This window comes from Mesoplodon densirostris, chromosome 16 (genome assembly GCF_025265405.1).
Source record: "Mesoplodon densirostris isolate mMesDen1 chromosome 16, mMesDen1 primary haplotype, whole genome shotgun sequence".
In the NCBI taxonomy this organism is placed as follows: domain Eukaryota; kingdom Metazoa; phylum Chordata; class Mammalia; order Artiodactyla; family Ziphiidae; genus Mesoplodon; species Mesoplodon densirostris.
In genome coordinates this window covers 68,552,650-68,569,165 of record NC_082676.1, presented here as the reverse complement: position 1 = coordinate 68,569,165, position 16,516 = coordinate 68,552,650, and the positions used below count along the sequence as shown (strand labels likewise).

At 51.1% G+C, this 16,516-nt stretch overlaps 1 protein-coding gene across 2 annotated transcripts in view; it reads right to left on the bottom strand.

Moving 5' to 3' along the window:
- The window catches only part of DTD1 (D-aminoacyl-tRNA deacylase 1), a 116,744-nt gene that overhangs the window by 86,319 nt on the left and 13,909 nt on the right, over positions 1 to 16,516 (bottom strand). For both annotated transcript variants that reach the window (XM_060077879.1, XM_060077880.1), the window contains exon 4: positions 3,265 to 3,371. In XM_060077879.1, coding sequence (XP_059933862.1) covers positions 3,265 to 3,371 — 107 coding nt within the window. The remainder of the gene's footprint in view (positions 1 to 3,264; positions 3,372 to 16,516) is intronic.

The window sequence follows — 16,516 nt, the reverse complement described above, 5'->3', positions numbered from 1 at the left end:
GCAATCCCAACCATGTGAGACTCAGGTTAAAGAACCACCTCCCACCCCCCCCACCCACCTCTAAGGGAAAGCAATTAAGATGAAAACAAGAGCAACAGGAAGTTTCTCCCCACAGGCCCGGCTGGCAAGGGTGTTGAAATTTCCCTGTATCTAGCCACCCACAGAAGAACTCACGCACTAGCCGATCTTCTCTAGGTTATAATCAGGATGTTCCTACCAGAACCATGTTCTTCCACGAAAGTGCCATATGGGGAAGACAGCCTCTGTCTGGTGGCTCTGCTACTGCTTCCACCCCGTTCTTCGGGGGATGTCCCTCAGAGCGAGCACGACCCCTCTTCTTCCACTTTCCCTCCGTCGGGAACATCAGGGGACCCACACTGCAGCCCCTACTGCGCTGGGCGCGGTGCCCATGCAGCCATGGGAAACGTGCAGGGGCTGCCGCTTCCAGACACGAGCAGAGACCTGGTTAAGGCGGACACACAACTAGCTGCCTTTACCAGCCCAGTCTTCAGCAGCAGTAGCTGCATGACCCATAAATAGAGCTCTGGGACTCTTAAAAACAGGAATTTAGCCCTATTTCAAGTGCAAGTTTGGAAACAACAACTGAGAATGCCTCCTCCCCCACCTCACATCCTTAAAGGTCAGCAAAACCACCAGTCCCCTGGGAGTCCAGGCCAGCTCTGTGCCGACGGCAATGCCAGAAGAACATTCACAGACACGCAGCTCATGGGCCCAGGACACACGACTCCAGAACAAACTGCACCGCAGGCAGTGAAAAAGACTCAGAGCAATGGGACGAGGGGCTGACGGGGGCCCACTGGGGTTGAGGGGTCAGAGGATACCCTCCGAGGAGGAGACAAACGCTGAGACCAGGGTCCAGAGGCAGGGGAAGCGGGGGTCTTGAGGGGGCTGGTGCAGAGCAGGCCGCGAGCCACAGCAGCCGGGCACGTGGCTCAGGTTGGAACCCAGATGTCTCTGGAAGGCACCGAGGGGTTTAAGGTGGAGCATGAAGTGGTGTCCTTGTGATGTGTCCCAAGCTGTCGGACACTGTCCTTTACCCCCGTCACTGTCAAGAACCTTCCCGGTTTATGCTGCCCTGAATCCGTCCCTGGAGCAGGGACCAGGTCACGGCACTTCCTCCCCCGCAACACACTGTCACACACTAAAAAGACACCTGATGCCTAAATACACACACACACACACACACACACACACACACAAGGACCTACTGTAGAGCAGGGAGCTACATTCAGTATCCTATAATGAACCACAATGGAAAAGAATAGGACAAAGAATAGATACATGTATATGTATAACTGAATCACTCTTCTGTACGGCAGAAACTAACACAACATTGCAAATCAACTATACTTCAATTAGGAAAAAAAAAGCACACACACACATTGTTCATTTGTTCAGGTTTAAAGAACCTGTATTTTAAAACACAACACAAAAGTGAACAAATCAGCTATAAGCCCGAAGAGGAAGCCTGTTCTTACTGAAAGGGAAAAGGCAGACAGGCCACCCCCAGAGACCCTGTGCCTGCCTATCGTTACCTCCTGACAGTTCGGGGACAGAGATCTGGGCAGTTTATAGGGTCTGAGGCTTCTGGAGTCCATTAACTAGAACAAGTAATTGAAACTGACTCAGGACAATTCCTGCATTTGAAGAGAAAGCTCCTAAAAGATTCAGAACCAACGAAACTAACTTTCTTATTGTAACAAGTTAGCATGGCCTGTTAATAAGTTTAAAAAATGTTGTCTTTTTCTTTATGGTAAAGAAGAAAAGAGGGGGTGCTTGCTCAAGAAGGTTGAAGAGCCTAAAGATTTCATGTATTATTCTATCACTTCTAGAAAAATATTAAGAATGAAAAAACTTGACCAAATTTTCTCTCCAAATACAGTTGAAGCAGAATAATCAATCAAAACAACAAAACAGTGATCAAATAAAAGCAGAGGGAGAACAGCCAGGGGCAAGAGGAAACCGGGAGAGGCCACTATCCTGCGAAACCAGGTAAAGATGAACCTGTCAAATGCACAACCTCAGTGTAACCACAGGGAAGGAAACCGAGGAACATTCTACAGAAGCAGCAGACCAAAGCCACGAGGACCGGGAAAGGCCGTAAACACCACGTGGGATCCCAGATTATCGTGAAACAGATGAAGGACACTAGAGAAAACTAGTGAAACTTAAGTAAGGTTGTAGCGTCGCCAACAGTATTGTATCAATATTAAGGTCAACATTTTGACGAGCAGACCGTGATTACATAAGACGGGAAATTTAGGGGACGCCGGGTAAAGGGCCTATGGAAACTCTGACTCTTTTCAACTTGCCTGTAAGTCTCAAGTTACATCAAAATAAAAAGTTTAATTTTTCATGTGGACTTTTCACTTGTGATTTTCTTTCGTGTTATCAGTAATTCCAGGAACTTCAATTATCACCTTTCAAGCCCAACACTACTGCGCCAGATGTGATCCTGCTTCTCTATCAATCCAAAGAATCAGTAACATAAGAGAAAAGGTCTGTTCCCCTTGGAAATGATGACTTTGAACAGGTCACAGAGCTTTACGTTTACATAATGCTCCCCACCACCCCTGCATCCTTCCACTTCGGTGTCCCAGAAGGCGGGGGGGGGGGGGGGGGGGAGGACAGGGCTGCCCGTCCCCCGCTCTCACTCCTCCCGCCCTCCTGCCTCTCAAAGGCCACTGAGCAGCTGCATTAATTAAAGCCTTCAGAAGTGCTAAGCACCTATGGGAAGCACACAGCTCACAAGGACTAGCACAGATTTCCTTTCTCTGTTTTAATTAAATTTTTTCTGAAAGCTTACAGAGTTGGCAGCAAATCCAGGTCAGACGTTGCTTTAGAAAAATAAGGATTTACAAAGACCCTCAGGTGGCACATCTACCCACACCTGGGATAAACCCACTCCACGCAACCATTCCACACTTGGGGACCGGGTCCGGCCGAGGGGAGCTGTGCCGCTCCTCTGCTGCCACCCAGCGGCCTGTGGACGCCCAGGCACCTCGCCCGGGACTGGCCTGGAGGGCTGGGCTCTGGAATGGAGTCAGGTGGAGGCAAGGCCACAGCCCAGAGACGCGGGGCGACAGGTGCGTTCTCGGGAAGGGATGTAGCAAATAAACTCTAGGTTACTACGATGAGGCGTTTTCTCCACCTCAGACTCAAAAGTGCTCCAGGAACTCAATCAAGGCCAAAAGATGTTCCCGGCTCCCAGGAGACAGACCCGACCCTTGACTCTGGGCTTACCTGCTTTGGGTCGCAGGTAGCAGCACCAGGAGCCGGAGATTCCAGTTCAATGGTCACAGGCCCATCGTTCTGAATGTGAACTTGCATGTAGGCACCGAACTTGCCGTCTGTAAGAGCAATTCCAACGGTCACAAGAGGTGGAGACCTCAGATTAAAGCTAACCTCCATCAGTGTAATCAGAAACCCGGGAGCAGGACCACCCAACTCCCCCCTCTGCGCCCCCGAGTAAGGAAAACACAAAACCACACGGCAGAGGTGCCTCCACATGCCCTGCAGACCTGGCAAGAGGGCAGGGTCAGGGAAAACGTGGGTTAACAGGCCTGCGAGACACTGAGAAGATAAAGTGTACAACCACTGTGGAGGTCAAGTTCAAGCTGAACCCTACAAGCCTGGAATTCCACTTTGGGGCGTCTGCTCTAGAATCTCTTATCCAAAAGGAGACAGCCAAGGGTGTTCACTCTGGCAGTGTTTATAAGAGAGAAAGTGGACCCAGTGTGACTGTCCCGGAGGGGAACCAATGCAGAATCTCTGCCTGAATTCTCCCACAGAATACCATTCGGCGGCCACACCTGTCAACGCAGCAAATCTCAAACCCACAATGTGATCTTTAAACAGTGGTGAGAACACATCAGTGCGACACCATTTAGATGGTATGTTCAAACACCAAAACAAATTCTATCACTTGTGGAGAGAGATGCATGAAGAAACACGGCAGGAAGACGAACGGCAAAGGCAGGGCGGTAACGACCTCCACACGGGCGGGTGGGGGCAGGGCGGTTGAGAGACACGTGAAGCACGAGACTGCCTGGCCGGTGAGCCCCCGGTGTCTGTTCTCTGGGTGTTTCCTAATGAACTTTTTTAAACAAATCAAACACAGTAGGCAAACAGCTTAGGAGGCTCCCCCAGAACCACCTCATACACGGCCCTGTGAGCGGCCCGCGGGGCCCTCTGTGTAAGACACGGCGGGCGGGGGGGGTCCCTCACCATGAGGCCAAAAGGCAGGTCAACCTACAGAAGGTCCCACAGGCCAGAGAACCGAGGGGACACCTCGGTCCTCGCAGGACAGGACTGCCCAGAGCTGGGGGCCACTCGGCTCCCCCTCGCCCCAGCGAGGCTGCAGAGCCGTCCTGCTCCCCGGGGTGCGTCCCCAAAGTGGCCACGGACCGCCCCGTAAGCGCCTCTCCAGGTCCTATTCCGAACCTTCTAACCCAAACCCACGCCAACTGTGTCCGATCAATCAAACTGTACCTGATCAACCCCCGAACGCTGAACGACGTTCTTCACAAACGACGTTTGTAAAGAAAGCCCAGCACACGCTCTGAGAGCTGGTGCCGCGCAGTCATCCGAACGTTGCCTCCACCCTCCCGAGAACTTCTGATGTGCACTGGGTCCAAACGCAGCCAATGACACATGCGGACACCTGCTCGAGTGACTGCACGCCGTTCCTGATCAACCCAACAGGGGGAAGGTGCCGGGTCCACAGAGCAAAGCCAGTGTGAGCCCTTCTGCTCCCTCCCACCATGACGGAGCAGACAGCGCGAGATCCACGCCCCGCTGAAGACTAACTCACAGCAGTGAAGCGCCAGGCTCGCTGCTGGAGACCAGAAGACCCTGCTCAGCTCAGGGGCGCGGACAGCCCGGCACTCGTGGCCCAGGGTCTCAGAGGCGACAGATGGGTGCAGGGTGGTGATGATGCGGCACCGTTCAACCCTGAGGAATCCCGACCCTGGAGGTAAGAGTCCCCCCACTTAGGGGATGGGGAGGGAATCAGAGGGGCTCCCTGGAGGAGGCTCCACCGGGTTCAGGATGTGAAGGGCAACAGGACTTGGACCCAGCCCCCAGCCAGCTCCGAGGCCTCGGCATCCCACCTGCACCACAGGGAGACCAACGAGAAGCCCTGGGTCATGGTGAAAGTTCAAGGAGCCCGAGCACAGAAGCGCTCAGGGCCGCGGCCGGCACGTGCCTGTGCAGAATCAGGGTCTGCTCTCAGCATCACACTCGGGGACCATGCCTGCATGCCAGCCCTGGGGGTCACCATGCACCGCAGCAAGGATGGGCTCTCAGGACCTGGAGGAGGGAAGCCTGTTTCATTCTGGTGCTCCCCACACTCCCCTGGGCAGGGAGCCCTCGCTTCATGGGGCGGACGACCTCTGGGGGACAGGCTCACCTCCGGGGAGAGAGCCGACCTCTGGGGAGACAGGCTGACCTCCGGGGAGATGGCTGACCCCTGGGCAGACAAGCCGACCTCCAGGGAGACAGGCTGACCTCCGGAGGACAGGCCAATCTCTGGGGGACAGGCCGAGGAGAAGAGCAGCCCAGGACGGGCCTGGACCAGGAGCCCCTCCAGCTCCCTCCCCAGAGCAGCTCGGCTCCAGGGCTCTGGATACCAGACCCGCTGCAGCAGCAAGGGACTCCCACCAGCTCAACTCCGCCCCACCTGCTGGCACTCGCTCCGATGACTCTTGACCTCACAGAGGGTCTCAGCAGAACAGGCACAGACAGTAGCCCTGGAAACCGAGCTGTGTGCCCTTTTTAGAGGCAAGATGAATCTACTTCCCACTGGGCAGCCAGTCATGCTCAGATAACGGTGACTTCCTGTGACCTCCCATCAGATAAAAGTGGCCGCTCCAATCTACAGAGCTTTTGTGTTATGCATGTCAGAAGAGCTAAAAAGACATCAGCTGGGATGAAATCATGTGTTTAATTGCAGGCTAAAATTACGGCTACAATTAGGAACAAATTTCAGCTCCTGCACTCCGCAGGGAAGCTGAAGGCAGACTCAGGAGGAAAGGAATTATTTCCGACCTTGAATTTCTGTTGTCAGGATATATGGCATATGCTTCACCGTGTTTATCATTCCAAGTAGCAAGAAATTTATTTTCTTTTCCTGTTTTCCTTCAGTTAAGAACAGAACTATTATCTGAATTTCCATTTGTTCGGATAACAAATCCAAAGACATGTTTTAAGAGATCTTAAAATGGTAACATTCTTTTCCAGTCCACATCAAAGAGTAAAGCCCCCAAGAAAAATTACATTGGCCAGAGAAAATAAAAACTTTTTTTAAAATAATCTTAAAAGACAGAAACATATCTACAAAACTACATCTAGGCTCCAGTGATGATATAATCAAGTCACTCTTAAATATAAGTCCCCCATGTTTCCAGCAGAAAAACTCCCCACTGGGGCCAACCCTGCAGGGTCCAAGGGCTCTACCAGCCCCAAACCAGAGCGCCCCATTCACCTGCAAAAGCTGACTGCCTGCCACCACCCAACGAGAAGCCCTGCCCCGCCTCTCTGTGCCCCAGTCTGTTCCAGGATGACAACAGGCCAGTCACCACAAGGAGGGTGCACGTGAGTTAGTACAGGCAGGGCACCGGGCCCGGAGCCCGGCAGTCAGCGTGCAGGAAACCTGGTCACAACTACTGCTATCACTCCTACGACTGTCCATGTGGTATATGGGCAAAGGGGAGTGGGGGGAGTATATGAACAAAAGGTGGGGGGTTGGGGGGAATAGCAGAAAACAAAACTGAAGAAGATGCTTTTGAAGAAAACTGGGGAGAGCAGAAGGCCCTGCACACAAGTGTTCTCTGCTCTCCAGGGTCGGCCCTGCGCAGCTGGGACCCGGCTGGAGCTCGGCCCACCTCTGCAGACGGTCCTGGACACCCGCACCAGACATTGAGCCTCAGGCCCGCCCATCTAAGCTCCCCGCCAAAGGCGGCTCCCTCTGCCGTCAGGATGCATCCTCACCGCCCAGTCTTCCTCTCTGTTCTCCTTTCAACCTGTTCTGAGCCTGGGCACGCAGGGGAAAGGGGTTACTGATGGAGACCCCAACATCGAGTGACAGGCTGGGAACCAAGAAATCAAGCAAACGTGTGGAATCGGAGACTCAAATTAAGCAGGTGGTGAGGCTAGGGCCATGGGGCTGGAGGAGTTTGGTCCCCGTGGGAGTGTGGCCCTGGGGGGTGCCTGGCGCTAGGGCAGCTCTGTCCGTTCTACAGAGTCCGATTGCTTCCTGGCCCCCGGCTCCCCAGAGAGCTCAGCCCAGGGGGGAACCACCACTGGGGTAAGGATCTAGCTCGAGGGGGCTTGGAGAGCAGAGACCAGGGCTCAAGGAACGGCGTCTCCTAAGTACCTTGGCTGGGGAAATACTCAGTTGTCAGAAACAGGGTACATTCCAGGCCCTTTGGATTTCTCAGAGCGTGAGGGCCAGGCCCAGGTGGGCACGTCAGAACCACCATCTGACTCCATGCCACATTCAGGGTCACAGAGGCCGCAGAACAGCAACCTTGACCGGAATCTTGCGGCTTCTCCCTGGGCCCAAGTCCCTCCCAACTGCCGGTCTCTGCTTGGCTCTGCGGTGGTCCAGGCCTTGGAGGGAGACACCCGCTCTAGGCAGCAGGCATCTGGGGACCGGGACTCCACAGTAAGAGACACTGGGGGACAGGCCCTGTGGCCCAGGATGGAAAGTGCCTCCTCGAAGGAGGGTGAGGGCACCTGTCCCCAAAGGGGCGTCCCCAATTCCAACTGCAGACCTAAGAACAGGAGCAGCTTCTGGGGAAACGGACATTAAGATGGTAAATGCCTAGGACCAAAATTAACCCCTCACTGGGAGGTTAAATTCTCGTCCTAGCTGAAGCTCTGAAGTTGCCCATCCTGCACGACAGGGAGGCTCAAGGCAAGGTCATCCCTGACCACCAGCTTTGCTCAGACTTCCCCGGGCTCGGCCGGTGTCCTCGGCGTCCTGCTGCCTGGGATACCCGTGTCCAAGGATGCCTGGTCTCCTCACTGAGGCGCAAGAGAACGATGCAGTGTCTGAGGCCCTGAAGGGCTCAAGTGGACCTGTGTGTGACAGAGTGGACTCTGTGTGTGACAGAGCCAGGCCAGGGCTCTGAAAGAACCTATTCCACCAGGCAGACTCCCCTCCACCGAGAGCAGCTGAGTGAGAAACCAGGGAGGGCAGCTTCTGAGCTCGTCCGGCCACGGGGTCTGATTTCAGACTTTAACTCCTTTAGACCTGAATATGACACAGAACTTAAACTTGACCTGTAACTTTTCCCTGGGACTGTGATAATGGGCGAGGGTTTATAGTTAAGTTCAGGGCCTCTCCATGTCGCTGGCTTTTTATTATGAGTTTCTCATGTGTTTATTATTGGAATATATTAATACCGTCATTTCACCTCACTGCACAACCTCTCGTGTGCTGGGCCGAGCCAAGGCTGGACACGGTCTAGGACACAGACTAGGGAAGAAGTCTTTCACCTTGGGAGCAGAGTGGCCCTGGAGGGGCTTCACGGCAAGGTTCTGACCCAATTCAGGGCCTCTGGGGACAAAAGACACACAGCAGGAGCAGCCTCAGTGTTTAAAGATGGATTCAAAGGACTGAGCCTGTAAACTCTGACCCTTGTCCAGAGGGAGTCTCTGCTCCGGACCACCTGCCATCAGCTCCCGCCACCTCCTGGGCTACAGCCCCAGCGCTCAAGTGGCCGGCAAGCTCCCCACCCCCATGGACACATATATATGTAATTGTTCTTGTATCTGTTGTTGAGAAGACAGAGGGAATCCCAAAATGTTTCCCAAACCTGAAAGCTTGTTCTAACCTGAGGATCAGCATCCGTGGAGAAGTGACTCACTCGGGCTGCTGTGGAGGCGGAAGACCCACTAGGGAGCTGTCGCGACAATTTGGGTGGGAGGAGAGGCGGGGCGGGGGCCACAGATGCCGTGTGTAGCTGCTGGATTCTGTGTGTATGTCAAAGGTCAGGCCCGCGGGAGCTGCTGATGGGGGAAAGAGGAGCCAAGCAAAAGTGAAGTTTTGGGCCTTAAATGCGCCTGTCAGGGAAGAAGACTGAAAGTACGTGAAATATGGAACCAGGAAAAGAAGCCAAATAGACCACACACAAGAGGTACGCAGAATTTCGAAAGTGAAGATTAAGGGGAAAAAATAAAATATCAAACAAAAATACAACCAGACTTCATAAATTAAGAGCTAGCTTTCTTTTTTTTTTCCTTATCCCCTAAGCATTTTAATATGACATCTAACATAAAGACTCTAAAAAAAACCCCTTAAAACCATTGACATATCTAACAATATTATACCTTAATAGTATCAAATGTCTAGTCCTCATTTAAATTTCCATAATTATCTTAAAATCTTTTTAAAACTTAGTTTGTTTCAGTCAGGATCCAAACAAGGGCACACATTTCATTTGGTTGCTATGTATGTCTCCTTAAATAAGAGCTAGTTTTCTGAAAAAATATTAAAAACTCTGACAGAGAGCAAAGGGGGAAAATACATCTAACAAACCACAATGAGAAAAGGGTATGATTCTAGATGCAGGGATCGTTCTAAATCACCCCCCCAAAAAATCTGTACGCTTCCTCCTGATGCATTTGAAACTCCAGATGGAAAGGAGACACAGGCAAACTGCCTACAGGGGCTCAAGGGTCCTGGAAATCCTGACCAGGGCCGTGACCAAGGAAGGCCACCCAAAGGGCTGGACCGACAAGATCTATTAAAACAGATATTTTCTGTTGATTAAATTGGTCCAGGCCAACGGAAAACGATGAAACGCTTTCCAATTTATCCTGCAAGGCTAGTATTACCCTAACATAAAAACTGGATATACAAAAAAAAAAAAAAAAAAAAAAAAAAGCATAGTCCATTTTCGCCTTTGAATACAGAGGCAAAAAACTGTACAGGAACATGTGGGCAGTTTCTCGCAGGCACACACACCAGAGGAACACGGTGCAGTGACCAGTGAAAGGTGAGTCAGCACAGCCCCTGATTAGGAAGGGCATTCACCAGGTTAATACTTAGAGAAAAAGACACTGGAAAAAAATCAACTCCCCTGCCTATTTAAAAATGAAACACTCGGGCCTCCCTGGTGGCGCAAGTGGTTGAGAGTCCGCCTGCCGATGCAGGGGATACGGGTTCGTGCCCCGGTCTGGGAGGATCCCATATGCCGCGGGGCGGCTGGGCCCGTGAGCCATGGCCGCTGAGCCTGCGCGTCCGGAGCCTGTGCTCCGCAATGGGGGAGGCCGCAACAGTGAGAGGCCCGCATACCGGAAAAAAAAAAAAAAAAAAAAAAAAAATGAAACACTCGGCTAGCAAGGGAAGCTCGCTCCTTTGAACTTGAGAAAGACTATGTGGTGACCTGCTTTTTTCACAGTTGGTAACGAAGGCACCCTGATGACCTTCCCCACCTCCCAGGCAGCACAGCTGACACTTAAAAAGATGGACCGACTAGGCAAATACTTCAGTGATAACTGCTGCAGCAAAGACCAGTGATGAAGATAAAATCAGTGGGTGGGGTGTGTTGGATATCAGGATGTTGGCAGTCTCACAGTATCTCCACACAGGATATTTACACAAAGAGGAAAAGAATAACTTGACCAGAGAGAAATCTGGCAAATAAGCAGACTGATCGATAGCGTGTACCCAGGATCTAATGTACAAGATCACCTCCGTGGTGTTCCTGCCAAAACGCACAACCTGAACCTAATGTCGAGAAGACTTCAGGCAAACACATGCTGCGGGACATGGACAGACAAACTGACCAAACTAGCCACCCTTCCGAAGTGGCCACAAAAGACAAGGAAGGACCCAGGAACCGTCACCCCCTGGAAGAGATTAAGGAAGAGACGCAACGACCAAGTGCAACGTGGGTTCTGGACTGGATCCTGGGACCAGGAAAAGGACGCCAGTGGGAACACTGGCAGAATTCACGCAAGGTCTGTAGGTCAGTCGACAGCGCTTCAGCAAAGTTAATTTCCTGGTCTTATTAAGGGCACTGTGGCCATGTCAAATATTATCAATAGAAGCTGGAGGAAATACACTATTTTTTTAAATTGGAGTATAATTGCTTTACAATGTTGTGTTAGTTTCTGCTGTACAATGAAGTGAATCAGCTATATGTATACATATATCTCCATATCCCCTCCCTCTTGGACCTCCCTCCCACCCCCTACCCCCAATCCCACCCATCTAGGTCATCACAGAGCACCGAGCTGAGTTCCCTGTGCTATACAGCAGGCTCCCACTAGCTATTTTACACATGGTAGTGTGTTTATGTCAAACCTAATCTCCCAATTCGTCCCACCCTCCCCTTCCCCCTCTGTGTCCACATCTCCGTTCTCTATGTCTGCATCTCTACTCCTGCCCTACAAATAGGTTCGTCTGTACCATTTTTCTAGATTCCACATATATGTGTTAATATATTTGTTTTTCTCTTTCTGACTAACTTCACTCTGTATGAGTCTCTAGGTCTAGCCACATCTCTATAAATGACCCACTTTCGTTCCTTTTTATGGCTGAGTAATACTCCATTGTATTGGGTTGGCCAAAAAGTTCGTTCAGGCTTGATAACATCTTAACAGAAAAACCTGAATGAACTTTTTGGCCCACTCAATTACACGTACCACATCTTCTTTATCCATTCCTCTGTTGATGGACATTTAGGTTGCTTCCATGTCCTGGCTATTGTAAATAGTGCTGCAAAGAACACTGGGGTACATGAGTCTTTTTTTTTTTTTCGGTATGCGGGCCTCTCACTGTCGTGGCCTCTCCCGTTGCGGAGCACAGGCTCCGGATGCGCAGGCCCAGCGGCCATGGCTCACGGGCCCAGCCGCTCCGCGGCATATGGGATCCTCCCAGATCGGGGCACGAACCCGTATCCCCTGCATCGGCAGGCGGACTCTCAACCACTGCGCCACCAGGGAGGCCCGAGTCTTTTTGAATTATGGTTTTCTCAGGGTATATGCCCAGTAGTGGGCCTGCTGGGTCATATGGTAGTTCTATTTTTAGTTTTGTAATGAACCTCAATACTGTTCTCCATAGCAACTGTATCAATTTACATTCCCACCAACCATGTAGGAGGGTTCCCTTTTCTCCACACCCTCTCCAGAATTTATTATTTGTAGATTTTCTGATGATGGCCATTCTGACTGGTGTGAGGTGATACCTCATTGTAGTTTTGATCTGCATTTCTCTAATAATTAGTGATGTTGAGTATCTTTTCATGTGCCTCTTGGCCATCGGTATGTCTTCTTTGAAGAAATGTCTATTTAGGTCTTCCACCAATTTTTCAATTCGGTTGTTTTTTTGTTTGTTTGTTTTTTGGGGTTTTTTTTGCAGTACACGGGCCTCTCACTGTTGTGGCCTCTCCTGTTGCGGAGCACAGGCTCCGGACGCGCAGGCTAAGCGGCCATGGCTCACGGGCCCAGCCGCTCCAAGGCATGTGGGATCTTCACGGACCGGGGCACGAACCCGTGTCCCCTGCATCGGCAGGCGGACTCTCAACCACTGCACCACCAGGGAAGCCCAAGAATTTAATTTTTATTTTATTTTTTTGGCCACACCATGCGGCTTGAAGGATCTTAGTTCCCTGACCAGAGATCGAACCTGTGCCCCCTGCAATGGAAGTGTGGAGTCCTGGAACACATCCAGGGAATTCCCTAGATGGCTTTTAAAAGCCATTGAACAGGGCCTCCCTGGTGGCGCAGTGGTTGAGAGTCCGCCTGCCGATGCAGGGGATACGGGTTCGTGCCCCGGTCTGGGAGGATCCCATATGCCGCGGAGCGGCTGGGCCCGTGAGCCATGGCCGCTGAGCCTGCGCGTCTGGAGCCTGTGCTCTGCAACGGGAGAGGCCACAACAGTGAGAGGCCCGCATACCACAAAAAGAAAATAAATAAATAAATAAATAAAAGCCATTGAACAATATGCCCAAGGACCCAGTGTAAATGAGAAAAGTTCAAAGGCTAGAGCCCTCTAATGTTACAAAGCCGAGGAAGTAGGGAGAAGTAACCAAGGACTGAGAAGCGGCAAGTGGTGAAGCCCGAGGAAAAGCAGGAGAGTGCGGAGTCCTAAACGCCCAGTGAACGACTACTGTCCCACCGAGGAGGGAGGAAGCAACAGGACTCAACCTGCTGATGGGCCGCTGAGCTGAGGATGAGAACTAACCCGGCCAAGTGGAGGGCATGGCGCCTCGCCAAGAGCAGTTACAGCGGTGAGAGAGGCAAAGGCGGACTGGAGTGGGATGGGGGCAGACAGCCCTCCAGAGACCACGCAGTCAAGTGGAGCAGAGAACTGGGGCAGGAGCTGGAGGTGGGGCTGACAGGCTGTCTCCACAATGGGGGGACCAACAGCAGACCTGCAAGCTGGTGGGGATGGTCTGGGCGGAGGGAGCAAAACTGACTCAGAGACAGAAGATGGTGCAGAAGAACGTCCCTGCTCAGTCCCTGCACAGGTGAGAGCATGGGGCCAGCCACCTCGAAGGAAGGCAGGCTGGTTCCTGGTGCAGATGTTAGCAGGTGGAGCAGGCGGAATTCTGGAAGTTCTCTTCTGAGTGCTTCCGTTTTCTCAGGAAAATGGGAAGTAAGGATGGAGCTTTCAGGAGAGAGAACAGTCGAGTGAATGAACAGGCCGACGTATCACAATTGCTGAGCCAACTTGCAGGTCAAGGTCATGACCGTGAGGCCAGTTGATGTGGACGTTGTCTCCAGCCACATTCAGCTGCACGGGCCCAGGGTAAGCTGAGGGCTGGCGTCCTGCCAGGGCTGCAGTTTGTCCCAAAACAGTTAAGGGAGGTAAGGAAATATGCTAAGAGTAAGTATTATCATGAAACAAAGGAATTATGAATTTATAAATTTAATGCAAATCAAATAACAGATTATTTTCTGGAACTAGACAAGCTGATTTAAAAATGCATATAGAAAAATAACAATTAAGAATAGCTAGGGGGGGCTTCCCTGGTGGCGCAGTGGTTGAGAGTCCGCCTGCCGATGCAGGGGACACAGGTTCGTGCCCCGGTCCGGGAAGATCCCACATGCCGCGGAGTGTCTGGGCCCGTGAGCCATGGCCGCTGAGCCTGCGCGTCCGGAGCCTGTGCTCCGCAACGGGAGAGGCCACAAAAGTGAGAGGCCCGCATACCGCAAAAAAAAAAAAAAAAAAAAAAAAAAAAAAAAAGAATAGCTAGGGGAATTCCCTGGTCATCCAGTGGTTAGGACTTGGTGCTCTCACTGCCAGGGGCCCTGGTTCGATCCCTGGTCGGAGAACTAAGATCCTGCAAGCCACGTGGTGCGGCCAAAAAAAGAATAGCTAGGAAAACTCCAAAGAGTACTGTGGGCCAGACACACCTTACATGATACAAAAGCACAGTAAAAATCCAACAAACAGTTCCAAAACATGATAATCAACTAATTAAGGATGAAAAATGACTGTCTAGCAAATAATCCCCTAAGCAAGGTCAAAGGACAAATGACAAAATAAATGAAAAAATATCTGCAAGTCATAGCTTATGTAAAAAGCTCACAGAAATAAAGAACCTAAACAGTTCACAGAAATTTAATATAAGTCACTCAAACATCTGAAAACTGTTCAAACACACACTGCACATTAGAACTACGATGAGATGCCATTTTCATCTATGAGGTGGTAAAAACCCTAGAAGATCAAAGCTTTGGGGATACTACAGCCTCACACACGCAAAAAGGTGCAGGGCCGACAGAGCCCACCCGGCAGACTGCAGCCTGGGCCAAAGCTGTCACGCAGGAGTTTCATAGAGACCTGTGACTGATTCTGGCCAAATCCATGCATATTTTCTGTTCTTCCTTCCTTTTCTTTTACTCTCCTCAGTATTTTTTTTTTTTTTTGGCGATACGCGGGCCTCTCACTGCTGTGGCCTCTCCCGTTGCGGAGCACAGGCTTCAGACGCACAGGCTCAGCGGCCATGGCTCACGGGCCCAGCCGCTCCGTGGCATGTGGGATCCTCCCGGACCGGGGCACGAACCCGTGTCCCCTGCATCGGCAGGCGGACTCCCAACCACTGCGCCACCAGGGAAGCCCTCTCTTCAGTATTTTGAGGATCAACTTCCTCATTTCTCTTTTTGCTTTACACTTACGCTATGTCATTTCTGTAGCTACCATAATTTACCTTCCCTCTGCCCAAATGGCCAGTTCTACCCATTTTTGTTTTTCAATCCTAGCTCTTCATGATTTCCTTGATTTGCTTAGTTGATTATTCCAAAGTTAACAACCACCTGATTTTACCAGCTCTCCTTTCCTGCCTAAGTGTCTGTGTCACCTAAAACCAGGGTCAGTGACAAGGCAGTGGTTCAGGACCCCGAGGACACGGCACAGCACCTCACATATCACAGTGTCTTGTTGTTTTGTGCGAGGAATACCTCTGGGTCCAGGGAGATGAGGACGGGCTCATCCTGGTAGCTATGCTGCCCCATCCATCCTCTTCCTCTCAGACTCCTTCTACCTACTGTTCTTATTCTCTTTCGTCCCCTTTATCTCTTTTCCTGAGCTTCCTCCATATTTCTGGCCGTGAATTGCGAGACCAGCTCTTTATTCTTGCCCAGGAGAATCTATAATAGCAATTCAATCAGAAGAAATAAAGGCAATTTTTAAAAAGAAGATACATGGGCTTCCCTGGTGGCGCAGTGGTTGAGAGTCCACCTGACAATGCAGGGGACATGGGTTCGTGCCCCGGTCCGGGAAGATCCCACATGCCATGGAGCAGCTGCGCCCGTGAGCCATGGCTGCTGACCCTGTGCGTCCGGAGCCTGTGCTCCGCAACGGGAGAGGCCACAACAGTTAGAGGCCCGCGTACCGCAAAAAAAAAAAAAAAAAAGAAGAAGATACAGGTATAGGTGGAAAGAAACTCCTTTCACTGTTGTCACTGTCCAAAGACTTGAAATAACTCAGGATGAAAAGAAAAGTCTGAATCTTTCAGCAGGGAAAATAGGAAGAGTTTACAACCTTATTGATTCAGGGTCTACATATTCAGATCACAGGAAAAATGTGATCCCACACTGTGATTTCCTAAAGTTACATGAACAATAATGCCTCGGGCATCACAGCCATCACCAAAATACATAAAATAGGCTTCCACTGAAAGCTCACTCATGCTGCTAAAATGTTTTAAGTAGTAAAAAAAGAAGAAAATTAAGCAAACCCGTGAAAAATTAAACACTAACCATGAAGCAAACACTAGACGTGGTCTTACTCCTTCTGGCACTTTCTCTGCGAGATGAACCTGTAGGGGCTGGGGTATGATGGGGTACCCCAGAGGGAAGAGAGGGGAGGCAGGCAGACAGCTGCTGCACTCCCTACACATCCTCCCACATTTCTCTAGCTCTCTGCCGCCCACGACAGATCAGCCCTGCAGGGAATACGCAGGTAGCTCTTTTTAATACCGTGGAAGCTTCTGATTTGGGTGAATGCTTTCCTGGCTCCATCACAAACAGCTCG